A 15,057-nucleotide genomic window follows, 5' to 3' on the forward strand; every position below is an offset into this window, starting at 1 on the left:
GCCTGGACAGCGCCCATCCTACCATTAGTAGTCATGTGGCACGCGATACCAACAATACTGGTAGCGAGTTCATGTTGTCACTCGATTCAAGTAAGATTACTTAGCTAAGGCACAGCTGAGAGGCTGTCCTAGCTTTAGTCATCCTTCAAACCCAGTAGTATGCAGAGAAATCCAGTCATTGCCCATCACCTTCAAGCTTCCTCAAGGTGCTTCCGCTAAGCTCTGAGACAATGACATTAATGTGTGACAATGGTCCAAATTATGTACAACACCATGATCTCCACTGGGTGCCCTCGGCTCACTACACTATTCTCCTGGTGAAGGCACCATTGCTGACCTCGAAACCACCTCGACACCCAGATCGCTCAGCCGGCGGTCCTAAGCGCAGAACCCACAGAGATTTCGCTCCAAGAGACCACGTCTTAGTCGGGGTTGGCATGCCCGAGACGGCCGCTCACTTCCTCTCCCTGACGTGCACCTTCATCTTCATATCGTGCCTCGGCCTAGCCTCCATACCAACCATCTGGAAAGCCAAATCGCCCACCTTGTGATCGATATCCATATAATCGACCCTCTGCGTAGTCCCATTCACAATTGTCTCGAAATCGAACCACCGCACCGTGAGCAACAACATGATGCGCAGCTCATCCATGGCCAAATCCTGCGCAATACACGCCCTGGGCCCGCGCTCAAACGGCCGCCACGCAAAGCGGTGCATATCCTTGGCGTCCTCGCCCAGGAACCGATCGGGCCGGAAGCTCTTGCTGTCCTCGCCCCAGACTTTCGGGTCCATGTGCGTCGAGTGGGCGCAGGGGATGACCATGAGGTTCTTGACGGGCCAGCGGCGGCCGTTCCACTCGAGGTGCGTGGTTCCGGGCGGGGCTTGGCGGATGGTGAAGCCGATGGGGAAGAAGCGGAGCGTCTCCTTGATGACGGCGTTGGTGAAGTCCATGTCGTTTGTCTTTTGCGGGTTCGCGATGAGCATCTCGACGGTGGTGTCGAGGTCCGGGGAGAAGTGCTCGTCGTGCTCAGCGCGGAGGCGGGCGACGACGTCTGGGTAGAGGGAGAGGAACATTGTGACCCAGGTGAAGGTATCGGTGGTGGTGCCGTGGCCTCCGAGGAGGAGGGCCTTGAGGCTGGTTTGGTTGTTAGCAAGAATGAACGTGTGATGCGCGAGAAAAGAATTGACTAACTTGGTAACAGCGGTGTCGATGAATTCGTCGTCGAGACCCATGCCCGGTCCGCTCTGGATTCTGTCCAGGACGATGCGGTCCAAGACACTCTTGACCTGTCGTCGCGAAGGCAACTCCTTCTCGTCCTGCAGGATGCGCAACCTCTCCTTCATCTCCTTAGCCAAGGTATCCCTAACGCGATCCTTGAGCGCCTGCAACTTCTGCTGCGCCTTGCGCTTCTTCCATGGGTTGCGGGTGCCGATGAAGGTGGTGGCGGGGTTAATCGAGTTTCGCAAATCCTCAAGCAGTGGCGAACCAGACCTCTGGGCCTCGAGAGAGACACCAAACACAATCTTACCGACAACGTCAAAGATGGTCTTGGCCGACTCCTCCTCCATGTTGAACGACTCGCCCTTGGCAGCAAACGCGCGGAGGCGCTCGTGGAAGATGAGGACCTGCTCGGCAATCATGCCGGCCATGGGCTTGACGTAGGTGGGCGTGAAGCCGGAGCCGACCATGCGGTGGTTGTACTTCCAGCGGTCGCCGTTGGAGGCGGCGATGCTGTCCTTGCCGGTGAAGGGGCGGAGGAACTGCTCGATGGTGGGGTGCTTGGGGTAGGGATTCGTGGTGAGGACGAGCTGGGCGGCGTCCGGGTCGGTGATGATGACCTGGGACTCGACAAAGGGCCACATGTCGACGTAGAAGATTCCGCCGAGGTTGTACTTTTGCGCCATGATGGTATAGATGTGCTGGGGGTGGGTGAAGAGCGGGAGGGTGGCTGCCAGCTCTTCCCAGATGATTGTGTGCGCCCAGATCCATGAGTGCTTCGGCGGTTGAGGCTATTGTGAGAAGACACCAACAGAGTCAGCATTGTGGCTTTCGTGAGCTGCACGCTTTGCGTCTGTCTGCATGGTCGCTGGCGCAGGACGTGACGGAGTGAGTTGAGAATGAAGCTCTTACCAATCCTCTGAATCTGGTTCTCATGTACACGGCCTTGAAAGCCCAGTACACGGCCGTGGCGAGAGCCACGCTGGCCGCGATGAGCCAGTTGGAAACGCCAAACATCGTGAGCCTCAAAGCTTGGGGGGTATCGCCAAGCTATTTCCCGAGAAGATGACGAAAGGGAGGGGAAGAAAACGAAACAAAAAAGGGACGAAAGAACTCTCGCTGCCCACACGCGCAGTACAAGAGAAGAGAAAAAAACTACGTAGTGAAGGAGATGGCGGGGTATTAGGGTCAAATCTCATCTACGACCTACCAATCCTAGGCTCTACGTAATGTCACATTCGGGGCAGAATAACCAGAGGAAAAATGCCTCTCTCTCTCACTCACTCAGACTTTTTTTTTTTCTTCAGCAAGGGGGGGTCTGTAGGTTTGGTCCTTTTTGATGCGATCGTCCTCCCGCCAGCGCGTCTTGCTGGGGGGAGGGGGTGTGCGATGCGTGAAGATGGTTGCATCCTACGTTGAACGGTGGGGTCGAGAGGATCAGATTAGATGATCTGATAAGATGATTGAAAAAGATCAGTGATCCCGGATTGGATGAATTCAGAACGGCCGACATGGGTGGGAAGGGGAGGGCGTGAGATGAGTAAAAAGGACACGCAGGCACTACAGGAAGTTCCCGGAATTGGTTCCATGTCGTGATGAATGAGGGGGTGTGGATGGTGGTCAGAAACGCCGTGGGCCCCAGTTTCAATGGCTTCAAGTTGTTTAGCGCGGGTTTGCAAGCCTTTCGCGGCGGACTCGACCAGTCAACGTGCGGAGGATTCAGTTTTGTTGTGTCAACGGTCCGGTCCGCTCATCGGCACTCAGATTTGGTGACGATGCGGCGTTGCTTCGTCTCTTCATACGGCCACGGGAAGCTGCTAGGTGCGTGTAATGATATGCCCATGTCGAGAGCACTGCAAAAGATTTCTTCATCGACTTTAACGGTTGCTAGATTTTGCACTTCCGCGGCCAGTTGATAATGTCGACGCTGGCTGAATGGTACGTTGTATCCATTATGTTTTTGCGTGCAGAGAGCTAGGCGGAATGTGGGTGGGAGTCCGCCGATGCGTGGCCGATGACCGAGGAACCTTCAAGGATTCGAAAAAGGTTCGAACGTGAGATGGTGCGCCTAGCTTTCATCAACCTCCTCGAAGTATCGTGGGCAGGCTTCTTCCTGGCCTCACGGAGGGAGCTTTTCAAATCCGACCGCAACTGAGACTCAAGAGTGCCGAAGCTTCAATGCCTGGCAATGAAGCTAGATGCCAGACTCAATGACGGAGAATTTTGTGAACCTCACTCTCAGAGACAATCCACCACCACATAATCCACATCCCGCCGGTGGGATAGGTCCACAGGGCCTTGGCCGGGCTGCTGAAATGCGTCTTCTCCATCGCGACGGGGAGTCAGCGGGGAGTCAACACGAGCTTCAAAGCCAATGAATGCATGCCGCAGTTCATTAGTTGTACCACTTACTAAGCATAGCAATTCAAGATTTTCGTACAGATCAAGTAGGCAAACATCGGCATCTTCCCGCGACTGTAAAGCGATCTTTTGCGATTCTGGCTGCTTACAGCATGAACTTTGGGCGATCCACAGAGGAGCAAAAGAGAATGTGTACTCGGTGCGCGAGGAGGGGCTAAGGTGGGGGAGAAGAAGAAGAGAAAAAAAACACCACTTCAGATGAACCCCTGCTTCTTCAGCAGATGCTAAGCTTTCTAGGACAGCGGCACGGCGGCTACGATCTTGACAGCACCAACAAAGTTGAGCATTTCCACTGATGGAACAGGCTGGCGCATGTGAATACTGTGTTGGTAGGTAAGTAGGTACCTTGCTTCATGCATTAGTAACTGACGGCAAAACGTCAGCTGTCTATCCGTACCGTGAAACCCCAATTACATAAGGTACCTGCTTATGTAATCTCAACGTTCCATGTGAAATCGAAAACTTTCGACTCGTAAGCCATCAAAAGACATCAACTGGTCTAAACAAAAGGCAAAAGTTCCGAAACCGAGAATCGAACTCGGGGCTATGCCTAACCTCTCAAGGAAATGAGAGGGCATCATGTTGGCCACTACACCATATCGGATGTTGATGTCAGGAGGTCAAAGATTGAGGCTTGAGTATTCTGTGTGCTGAGGGTGGAGCTGGTGCTGGGCTTACCCTTAGGTCTCCTTCCCCCAAGGATAGTGCTAGTGACGGCGTGTCAGGAAAGCGGCTAGCCGCATCGTCTGCTCTGTCATGTTCTCTTTCAGGTTGGAAATGGAGACCGGACACGAAAAACAAGTCGAGGACGAGGGAAAGAGAAGGACGAGAATTAGCTGTCCTCCGTGCCAGAGCTCCAAGGTGGATGCACAGCTAACTAGACGGAGATCTCCAGATCTTCTGCACGGACAACAGAAGCGGCGTAATAACGCACGCAATCGGCTCCGGACAAATTTTGTTCAACGGACAACCGGTGCGCGCCAAGTGCCGTTGCCTATCGTCCTCGACCATATGTGAGGACGCCAAGGCAACATTCGATGTAGCCAAGAAATGCATCATGCATGGCTGCTTTGCCTCGCTGAGCATGCATCGCGTTCTCATCTCATGTTCAAAGTGGGCGCCATCCGCATCTCAAAGCCGCCCATCTCATCGGCATGGGCCGTAGTTCGACTCGACCAAACTTTCATTGGACAAAACCCAACAAGTCCGTCCCGAAACAAAAGGATTATGACAAGAACGAGATTCGAACTCGCGCGTGTTTCCACACCAGCAGGATCAGACTTAACCTGAAGCTGGCGCCTTAGACCGCTCGGCCATCTTGCCATGAAGCAAATTGCGGAAGCGGGTTGGGACCCGCTGCGGAGTAAGCTTCGACCAGAGGGTCTCAAGACGACGCGGCGGAGCCGACTCCGTAAGCTGTGACTAGCAGTGCACAAGGGAGCAAACGACGAGTACTCGAGAAAACAGAGCGAATGAATTGCGTTGCTAAAAGGTATCTTGGTTGAAATCAAAACCGGCTAGAATGGTGGCATCATCGGATCCTCTGATATTGCGTCAACGCCCATCCCTGTACGTTCATCCCGTGTGTCTCCCACCAAGCTTAACTTTCCGTATTGTCCTTATTGGACTTGTGTGTATAACCTTTGTCGAGGAGTTGCGTAAAACCGACCCGCTTAGGCAGTCTTCTTGCCGGTAGCGACCTGTCGACCTTGCGAGGTGTACCGGACGTAGGCATAGCCGCCGGCCGCGATGACGCCAATGATGACGAAGTTGCCTGTTGGTAAAGGAGATCAGCAACAAGACGACGAAGAGCTGCATTGGTGACGTGGGACTTACTTAAGACAAACTTTCCGAGTCCGCCAACGACATCGATTGCGCCTTGGAATACGTCGGTAATGAGGTTGACGAGACCGGTGAAGAAGCCGATGATGGTGTTGAAGATGGTCTGCAGAACGTGATAGAAGGCGTTGAAGATGGAGGAGAGGAGCTCGTAGATGCTACTAAACAGATCCTGGATTGCGTTGGAGACGGCCATGGTGACGGTTGTGATAGTGTTGTGGTTTTGGTATTGTTGGAGTGTCTGGTTTGGGAACGAGCTTGGAAGTCTGGATGCGATCGGGCAAAGGTGAATAAATGGGAGCTTCAGATTTAGCTCCAACAGCTCAAGAGGTCGACTGAGAACTGGCCGCACCGTTAGCTTTAAGAAAGGAGCCCACGCGGACGACAAACAACGTCCTTGTGACGCGATGGGCGCTGCCGCCTGAGACTTGGCTAACCCCAAGCGAACCAAAGCGGCGGGTTGGCGCAGGCAGGAGCCGACGCCAGTGACTGCCATGTGTGGTGAGAATTGTCGCCCGTGACGTCGGCATCGTGACGTCACCAGCCACACAGGCAATCACACAACGTTGTTCCAGCCACGCACCTTCCCATTCGTGCCATTCTCACCAGTAACAATTGGGCAGCAGGAGCAGATACGTACTCCGTGCACCATACCTACCACAGGAAGGAGGCTAGAGCGGAGGGGTTCGTCCGGGCGGGAAGGAAAGGGGAAGGGAACCGATATTGTCTCTCGCTTGTGGCTGCCGTCATCACGCATTCAAGCCACCTTTTACCCACGTGCCCCTGTCTCCTCATCCAGGGCATGCTAAGAAAGGGAGGAGGCGTGTGTACGGCCTGGAGCCCCGAGCACCTCAATCACTTCATGTTTTTTTCCACATCGTACGGTATGCATCGTTCCCGGTTGTCAGTGATATAGAGCTGTACCATACATCCAGCGATCGTTCTCGGGGGATAGCAAGTTAGGAATCCAGCGACTCAGAGCTCGTTGGATGTACGGCCTAATACTAAGCACCTAGAGGTGATTCCGCAGTTCGGAATCCATGAGCTTTCTACGCCATCCCTAGTCCTTTGATCGACTAAAACTTGGGCGAAGCCATTCTCGTTACAGCGCGCTGCATTGGCTGAAACCCAACAGTTCAGAGGGGACCAGCTGTCATATCGATGCCTGTGCGACAAGTTCAAAGATTGTACTTGGATATTTGTCTATGTGCCATCTGTTTCAATCTTTATACATAAACAACATGAGTCGCCTTCTTCCATCATAGAAGAAACATCTATCGAACCAATACCCCAAGCCAAAAAAAAAAAAAAAGAGCTCCTTAGTTGGCGGCGCAGTTGTGAGGGTTGCCAGTACCGTCAGCCTTCTCCTTGGCTCCAATACCGCAGAACTTGAGATCTTTGGTGTAGTACACACGCATGGGACCAGGGCGGTTAGTAGTCCCCTTCTTGGCGTTAAAGTCGTAGCGCTTGCCGTCTGCCAGGACAGGGAGCTCGTAGACGGTGCCGGAGCATCCCGAGGCAAATGTCATCACATTGCCCCTGTTGTCAAACGGCTTGGGGTATCCGCTGGAGCCTGCGGTGGTCTTGGCTTCGCGGAGGTATCCGATGGATGTGTCGTATTTGACTGTTCCGTACAGGGCGCCGTCGTTCTTGGCTCCTGCCTTGCAGGTGTAGGACTATTAAAAAAAGGTCAGTTTTGATGCGATTTAGAGATGATTGGCAGGAAGACTATGGAGTAATTACCTGGCCGGACTGACGAGTCTCGATGGTGCCGTCTTCGCCCAAGAGTGGGGTTGGGCTGGCGATGCTGGCGGTGGCAGCAAGAAGAGTGAGGATGTAAGTGTAGGAAACCATCTTGACGGATTGATGTTACTGAAAGTGATTTGCGAAGTGAGTGTGAGAAACGGTTGAATGTTTTCAAGTTGTAAAAGAGTGTAAGAGGCTTTGAAGTACCGTTGGATGAGGAGCGAGCTTGAGATTTCATCATTTTGACGGTGCAAGACGACGCTATTTATCCCATGAATTTGAGTACTTGTTGTTTCTTCTCTTCTAGGCCTCCAAGATGTCTCGAGGGAACTTGTCAGCCATGTTCCCGGTCTAGCCGAGTGAACATGGTCTATGCTCACACTTCGTTACGAGTCAGTGACGCATCAATGTACGGCCGCCAATATGATCTGCTTAGGTATATCTCAGAGACCTAATTATATTCTTACCCAACTTTGGCTACAGTCGGGACAGAATAAGATGAGCTTCGATGTATCATGTATACCATGAACTCAATCACGATATAGCCTAGGCTCAATATACTCAACTTTCAAACAGACTATGCCAACTTACTTTCACAACTAGACATGAACACGACTCTTCGCGTCTCTTGTTACCAGACATACATGATAAGTCATAAATTCTCCATACGGTGTTAGAAATTGCTAAGATATTTGCTGGTATTGAAGACAAGTTGATACTTGCGTGCATCTCAATCTTTGATGGCTAGATGCCGGCATGCAATGGGGCCGAAGTTCTTGTGCAACATCGAAGGAGTGAAGGATCCCAAAGTAGCATTCAGCTATCTCAATTCGGGCCTACATATTCCATGACGAGCTGACTTACACCTTCAAAGCATCAATATGTGAGTGAAAGACAACAAGGTCTATTTGTGAAAGATCCTGAATGACTGACAAGTGAGTTACCCTATTCCTACGCCATAATACATCGGCTAGACGTGCCGAACAAGCGTGTGCGATGACTCCGCCGGTCAGCACCAGGTCATTTTTACGAGACATTGACATTGCCAATCATGGAATCGTATGTTCGCCGAGTGTTCATGGATATCTCCACCGAATGTAACCTTGCAGCGAGCGGGTTCATGCCTCCATAGCCGGCCTGGAAGATGCGTTCTCTGAGTCCAAAACAACAAACACCGTCTCTGTTATCCAAGTATGCCAAGCTACAAGTCATCATCTCATCAATCGTAATAGAGCACTCTAGGGCTCGCCTGAAATCCGGAACGAGCGGAAGTCTAAGTGTTGATATTGCTTCTAGGTATGTTGCCAACGTAATAGCATGTCAAATAGCTCAAACTTCAACGTCAGCTTGGTAACAAACTTCAGATAGACTAGAAAGCCGGGTTATCTGTAGATCATGATTCTAAGCAAGGCAGAAAAATCGAACGACCTCATTCTTCTGCCTAGAAATCTCCCTCTTTCGGACGATTCAAACATCATGCTTGGCACGGGACCGGGCATTGCCATCACCCCTTTTATTGACAGCAAGGTTCATAGGACGACCAAGTATAGCTAACATACCCCAAACAAATCACGTCTTTAGACTTTGCTAAACTTTGGTTGCCTAGCAGAAAACGAGCTCTGGGCGTCTGAAGTTCATGGTGCACCGGCGTCCCGGCACGGGTTGACGGCATGGCGCCGTCTGAGGGGAAAAGGCGGGGACCCCCTTTTAGGGCTGTGCAGGGCGCCGACGGGGACGCCGGGCCCCGAAACACGGCCCCCCATCCTGGCACGCACTGCGGCCTGGAGGCGCCATCCCTGGGGCCTGAAGAGGCCTGGCGACTTTCCCTTTCCAGAAGCCGGGCTTTTATTTATGGGCTAGGGGGTGAACTCTAATTGAGAGTGTTCGCCGGATGACGGCAGCTTTACTTGAACTACCAAAAGTCGATGCAACTGTCTGTCACCCCGAGGCCCCAGTTGACACGTTGTCAAGCAGTAAATTCAACGATATCTGGAAGAAGAAACCTTTCTTCACAGCTGCACTTCAATCCAGAAAGTAACAAACGGTCAATTGCAAAGTCATCCTATCTCACAACCAACAATGTCGACAGTGCATGTCCAACTAGAAGACCCCGGTGCGCCTCCCTTCGCCGCCAGAGTCGTCGAGATACTCAATTTGGCCTTCGACTCGAATAATACCATCTCAGCGGAAAAGGCCGCCGCGGCAATAAACTCGCTCTTCATTTCAGATTACGAAGAACATGGCACAGCAGGTTCTTTCCTCTGGTGGTTCTGGGACCTCATGCACGATCTAGCCCGCCAGATCCCCTACGACCGGCGTGAGCAAGATCAGCTGGCGGCAGTCATCGAGGCGCTCACCGGTCTTCCAACCAAAAGCGTCATCCTGGGCGAAGAATGGGGAGGTGCAGGTGACAGCTCGGTCGATGTGTGGAAGAGCTTAACCATCTTCGCGAATACCTTCAACGAGACGCTCAGTGACGGTAAGATCACGCCCCCGATTCCGGTCTCGCGACGCCCCTTGAGATTCCCTCCCTCCATAGATCACTTGCTGAAATGAGACCGCCAGGTGATTCAAGAGCTCCCAGTGAAGAAGCAAGAAAAGACCGCCAGGTGAACCTGCAAGCGTACGCAGCCCGAGTCGCAGGCCTAGGCCTCGTCCCCCTAGAAACAAACGCCATCTGGGCGCTCGTAGACGCTCTCGAAGGCACCGTCAAGCCCGTTCGCGGCGCTCCAGACGAGATCGACTCAGATCCAGCCGCCGTAGAGGATATCACACACAAGACACGTATCGCCGCAGCCTGGATGATCCACGCCGGCCACCTCTTACACGGGCGCGATGAGGTGGTGAGCGGGGCAACAGCTGGACCCCTGTGGAAGCTCGATAAGAAGGAAGCTGTGAAGTTGAGGCGCAAGTTCAAGGGGACTGATGGGCTTTGTGCCGAGCGGTGGCAGCTGTGGAAGGAGAGGTTTGCGGTTATTCGGGATGCTGAGGGGCTTGATGAGGGGGCGCGGAGGGATGCTGGCGATGCTTACACAGCAATGGGGAAGATAGAGAAGAGATTGTAGGTGTTAGTTGAAATCCATTGCATGACCGAGGATAAGACACTGCCGTCTCTTGTTTGGGTTCCTCCAACTCTCTTACCACTCCGAGGGAGATATTCTCCCATGCAGTAATGTATATGAGCTTCGATAATTGTCTTTGAGGTAGCGTTACCGAATTCATCCCCCGTGTTCCCAGGAAGTTCGTAAAAGCCTTTTCGGCTTTAGCTCTTACACACCGAGATCTCACGTATCACATTCCTCATGTTGCCTCCTCGATCCTCCGACAACCTCTCTACCAGGGTTTCCCGATCCTTCGGATCGCTGCCGGGGTAGCCACCTTCCCCATTCCGACTTAGTCTGGTCGCCAGCTTACAGCCAAGACTCTACGGATCCTTCTTCATCTTCAACCTCTCTCCAAAACGGTTTGATGGATTCAAGCCACGGCCTTGGGTCCTTCTGATTCTGCTCTGGCGGAGGATTTGAAGGATGAGAAAAGATAGGGGACCTGGATGAAGTTGAACTCCTTGGTATGGGCGTAAGTTTCAACAGCTAGGATGCGTCTGAGTAAAGCAGGTCCTGGGATTCATATAAAACAATGTGCTGTTCACCTCACCGAGCTGATTGATGTCAACCACAACGTCGCCTACCCAATCCCTCACTTCCGTTCATCGACCAAACGTAGCCTCATCCGCCAACATTCTGCCTATAACAGTAACAAAATGAGGGCCGCCGTCATCCTCTCCGCATTCGCTACCATCGTCGCCGGCGTCAACGCTGTTGCTGTCAGCGAGAATCAGCACGTCGTAAGGGCACTCGTAAGCAAACCCATCTTCATAGAACAATCCAACTCAATGAATGCTAATTTATACCTGGTACAGGTTGAGGCTCGCTGCCATTGCGACGGCACCTGCTGCAATGGCTATTGGTGCACCGACACCGATGTTGGAACTTGCTGTAACGACGTGCCTTGCTAGGTTCTCCGAGTTGAATGAAAGAGAGAGACGACAGATGTGGTCTGCTCGTATACACTGCCGTCGGTCCATCTCTAGCTAGAACGTAGTTGTAGATTGCCCACGCGACGAATGGTCAAGCCTGTGAAATTACAGTGATCTCTTGTCATCGCAAAGCGATGTCTCTCCATCTCGACTTGTCAGACAACATCGTTCATCAACAAAGAAACCAGTGCTTTCTGACCCCGGACCGGGACGGTGAACCCACGAAACGGCGTCAGCCTATCTCAAGTATCTTGAACCTACTACGGCAATTCAGTCGCGTTCTCAGGAAGCCCAACACTCCGCCCATCATAAGCCAACCTCCACCGCCCACTCTCCCAAACATCCCAATCCCCCGCCCTCCCAGCATCCCCATTCAACCTCAAAGCCCTTACCCTCCAAAAATACGAACCAGGCGGCACATACTTCCTATCCTCCTCTGACCCATCCCAAACCCACCAACTCGACGGCGCAGCCCAATTCCCCGCACTACCCCTAAACGTCCCAGCCAATACATCCTCGCCCGTCTCGGCGCTGACTAGGTCGTAGGTATACTCCCGGCTCGCCGTGACAAACACCTTCCGGAACCCGGGGAAGCCGAGGTCGCAGGTGACCGGCCACGCTGGCTTCGGGATGGTTCCGTTGAAGAGGCATGTGAAGAGGGTATCGGGCGGTACTTCCGTGTCGACTTGTGTGTCGGTGTTGACTTTGACGAGATGCGATGCGTTGGGGTTGATCATTGGGATATCGACCAAGGGCGTGCCGAAGCCGGTGTATGGAACCGTGAGCGTGTTCGCCTCAGATGCAGAGGACACGATCTCGATGTAGCCTCCAAAGAAGATACCCCTAGACGTCGCTGGAAGCGATGGGTTGGACCGGACAGAAACCGAGATGGATATAGATCTGCCCGGGGCAAGCTCCACCTCTGCCGGCGAGATATCCACGTCCGCATACGCCGGATGCCCTTCCGCACCAGACAAGCCGTATGGATCCGTCTCGCTCAGGATATACCCCGACGCCGCACCCAGGTGTCTCAACTCGTACTTCAACGTCTCCGTCCCCGTATTCTTCAAACTCAACGTCAGGGCTTCGGGCCGATGCGCTGTGTCATTGAAGTCCAAACTCGAAACATTTACCAACGAAGCGGTGTGGACAGCATCCCACGCATCAACAAGTCCACCACCCTGACTAAAAACCGGCGCCAGAAACTCCTTCCTTTGCCTTGCATCATCAATGAATCGCACCGGCTTCGCAGTCGACGCCACCACCGCGAGAATTTGCTGCGGATCGTAGTCTGGATGCCGTTCCTTCACCAGGGCGTACACGCCCACGGCAAACGGATTCGACATGCTCGTCCCGCCGACAACAGCTACACCGCCATACCTCGGCAGGAACGTACTGAGGATATTCTCCCCCGGCGCGATGAAGGATGGGTAACTCTTGCCCTCGGGCGTCGGACCCCAGCTAGAGAACCCGGAGACGAAACCACCCGAAATATCATTGTCTCTGTAAAATACCTCCTCATGCGCCTCGGAGATATTCGAGGGGACGGAGATCCGTACAGAGGAGCCGTTTGAAAGTAGGCTTGCGAGGAAAAGTCCATCCTCGTTGGAGATCCGAGCAATGCCCTTGTAATCCCTGGAATACTCCGCAAACCCAGGCCGCCACTGCATTCCATCAACGACTGAAGCCGACGCAGATTGATACCGCAACACGTACGGAATCCCCAACCCAAGCGCGAGCCGAGTTGACGTATTCCCCGGACTTAACCAGCAATGATCTTCCTCAATGAGCATAATGGTATGCGCCGGGTCGGCGGGAGGAACAAACCCCCCCGGCGCGGGGTTACACCCCTCTGGCAACCCTTCCGCAGGGCCTGGACTCCATAGAGTGAGGTTATTCCCAGCAGGAAAGTTGGCAGGAAACTGTGGCGCGTAACGAACAAAACCGGTATCATTGCCAGATGTGAAGTTGGCTTGCCACGTGTAATACGGCGTCGCAGAATTATCCGCCGACCCGATCGCCGCAGCACCACGGGCGTTGGCGGGTGATCCGCCCGTGAACAAGCCCGGCCCGGCATTCCCAGACGCAACCGTCACCGCCGTCCCATTTGCAACAGCCTGGCTGACCAAACGAGCAACGGGTTCTAGTAGATTAACCGAACAATGTCAGCTTCGGCATCACTCAGAATCTGGGCAGATTCCCGTGTAACACTGCGCACTCACCCTCTTCAAAAGCAAGCCCGATCCCATACCCGATCATGATAAGATCAACCCCCTTGCTACTAGCACTCTCAATGGCAGCCATCAAATCATCCAACCCACCCGGTGCAGCACCTTCACACGGATCAAGTCCATACAGTTCAACCGTCACATTCGGCGCCACGCCTACCACCCCGAACTTTCTTTCCTCGCTCTCGGCGGCAATGATACCCAGAACATGCGTCCCGTGCAAGAAGTTGATGCAATTATCACCTGTAAAGTTGAAGGCATCCTCGACGTAGTTGTAGTTATATGTAACTCGTGTCTGAGAGAGCCCAGGGGATGCAAGATCGAAGCCCGTGTCGATTACTGCGATGTTTATGCCGTTCCCGAGGGTGCCTTCGGCGTGGAGGCGGGATACACCTGTGTCGTTGTGTGTTGGGAGGGTGGGTGATTCGTACAACCCGCTGTTGGCGGTTGTAGTGGCCTGTCGTTTGACTATGTGTGATGTTTCTCCTGGGAGAGCTCCATGTTGTTGTTGGGGACGTTGCTGTCCGCGTTGAGGCGTTTGATGACTCCGTGAGGCGAAAGAAGCCTTCTTTACAACGTCTAGGGATTGAATCATAGGCAGTATTTTGCTCCGGACTATTTCCCTATCTCCCTCGCATGACAAGCCGAACGAGAAGCCGCGAAAGAGTGAGGAGCTAAATGTGTGACGGCGTGTAAATATGCATTCGTGCTCGAATAAGCGTTGTTCTATGATGTTGAAAACAATGTCTGGATTCTGGAAGGGCAGGTGAGTCTCGTGAGACAAGGAAGTTAATGCATTTTACATTTGATATCTTACCTGTTGCGCGCGTTCGGTCAGTTCTACCAGAACGATCCTCGGGACCTCGTTAGTAATAGTAGTTTGCTCAACGATGGCCAGCGCAAAGGCCACCGCGAGGTAAAGCAAGATGAGTAAGAACCTCATATTCGGAACGAGTGACTGAGACAATACGAAGAGAGGCAGAGCCCGTTGTAGATTAGGTAGCCGATGAAGCTGTCTTTTGTAGTTCGCTCGATATAGAAGGACGTGGGTAGAGTGAGGACGGACTTGAGAAATACCCCACGCGTCCCGCGGACGCTATGTAGAACCCCCTGACTGCCGAGAAAACCATCAAAACTCTATGAAGAAGATTAATTGAAAGCAACATGGATATGCCACTCCCGAGAGATTGTGTCTCGATAATCCGGGCTTTTCGAGGCTCCGTCTAAGTAGGGATGTAGGTGGGACACTACAAGGGGTGATCAGGGGATTGGCTACTACGTAGCAGCGGATATGAGTGATAATATTGAGCCAAAATTTTGATGCAGCAATGATGAATAAAGATAATAATTGTGCCAATCTTTGGCGTTGGCAGGCTACGCTGTAATATGAAGTGGTAAACCGAAAAGTGATCTAATGGAGAAATCCAACGCTTGCTCTATCGATTTCTTTGTGCAGTAACAATCCTGATACCTGAGGTATGTATCGTAACCCATTCGATAAACGGGATCAGTCTCAAAAGGAAGTCAGTAACGACAGATACTATGTCGTCTTTCTTGTAGTCATATG

General features: G+C 52.7%; 5 protein-coding genes across 5 annotated transcripts; 1 reads left to right on the plus strand and 4 right to left on the minus strand.

The window, feature by feature from the left end:
- Window positions 1–454: 454 nt before the first annotated feature.
- Window positions 455–2,237, minus strand: CCOS01_04427 (cytochrome P450; the record flags this gene model as incomplete). Its single annotated transcript, XM_060452608.1, has 3 exons — window positions 455–1,136; window positions 1,194–2,011; window positions 2,133–2,237. The coding sequence occupies 3 exons, from the start codon at window positions 2,235–2,237 to the stop codon at window positions 455–457; spliced, it is 1,605 nt and encodes a 534-aa protein (XP_060316566.1).
- Window positions 2,238–5,314: 3,077 nt separating this feature from the next.
- On the minus strand, window positions 5,315–5,676 carry CCOS01_04428 (uncharacterized protein; the record flags this gene model as incomplete). Its single annotated transcript, XM_060452609.1, has 2 exons — window positions 5,315–5,415; window positions 5,478–5,676. The coding sequence occupies 2 exons, from the start codon at window positions 5,674–5,676 to the stop codon at window positions 5,315–5,317; spliced, it is 300 nt and encodes a 99-aa protein (XP_060316567.1).
- A 1,123-nt stretch (window positions 5,677–6,799) lies between these two features.
- On the minus strand, window positions 6,800–7,334 carry CCOS01_04429 (uncharacterized protein; the record flags this gene model as incomplete). The annotated part of the gene is made up of 2 exons (XM_060452610.1): window positions 6,800–7,156; window positions 7,224–7,334. The coding sequence occupies 2 exons, from the start codon at window positions 7,332–7,334 to the stop codon at window positions 6,800–6,802; spliced, it is 468 nt and encodes a 155-aa protein (XP_060316568.1).
- Window positions 7,335–9,305: 1,971 nt separating this feature from the next.
- Window positions 9,306–10,291, plus strand: CCOS01_04430 (uncharacterized protein; the record flags this gene model as incomplete). Its single annotated transcript, XM_060452611.1, has 2 exons — window positions 9,306–9,705; window positions 9,792–10,291. 2 exons carry the CDS (start codon window positions 9,306–9,308, stop codon window positions 10,289–10,291), a joined length of 900 nt encoding a protein of 299 aa, XP_060316569.1.
- Window positions 10,292–10,700: 409 nt separating this feature from the next.
- CCOS01_04431 (serine endopeptidase) lies at window positions 10,701–14,433 on the minus strand (the record flags this gene model as incomplete). Its single annotated transcript, XM_060452612.1, has 5 exons — window positions 10,701–10,843; window positions 11,022–11,047; window positions 11,524–13,405; window positions 13,485–14,244; window positions 14,308–14,433. The coding sequence occupies 5 exons, from the start codon at window positions 14,431–14,433 to the stop codon at window positions 10,701–10,703; spliced, it is 2,937 nt and encodes a 978-aa protein (XP_060316570.1).
- Between the last annotated feature and the right edge of the window lie 624 nt (window positions 14,434–15,057).

This window comes from Colletotrichum costaricense (genome assembly GCF_030867565.1).
Source record: "Colletotrichum costaricense strain IMI 309622 chromosome Unknown Scaffold_4.1, whole genome shotgun sequence".
In the NCBI taxonomy this organism is placed as follows: Eukaryota; Fungi; Ascomycota; class Sordariomycetes; order Glomerellales; family Glomerellaceae; genus Colletotrichum; species Colletotrichum costaricense.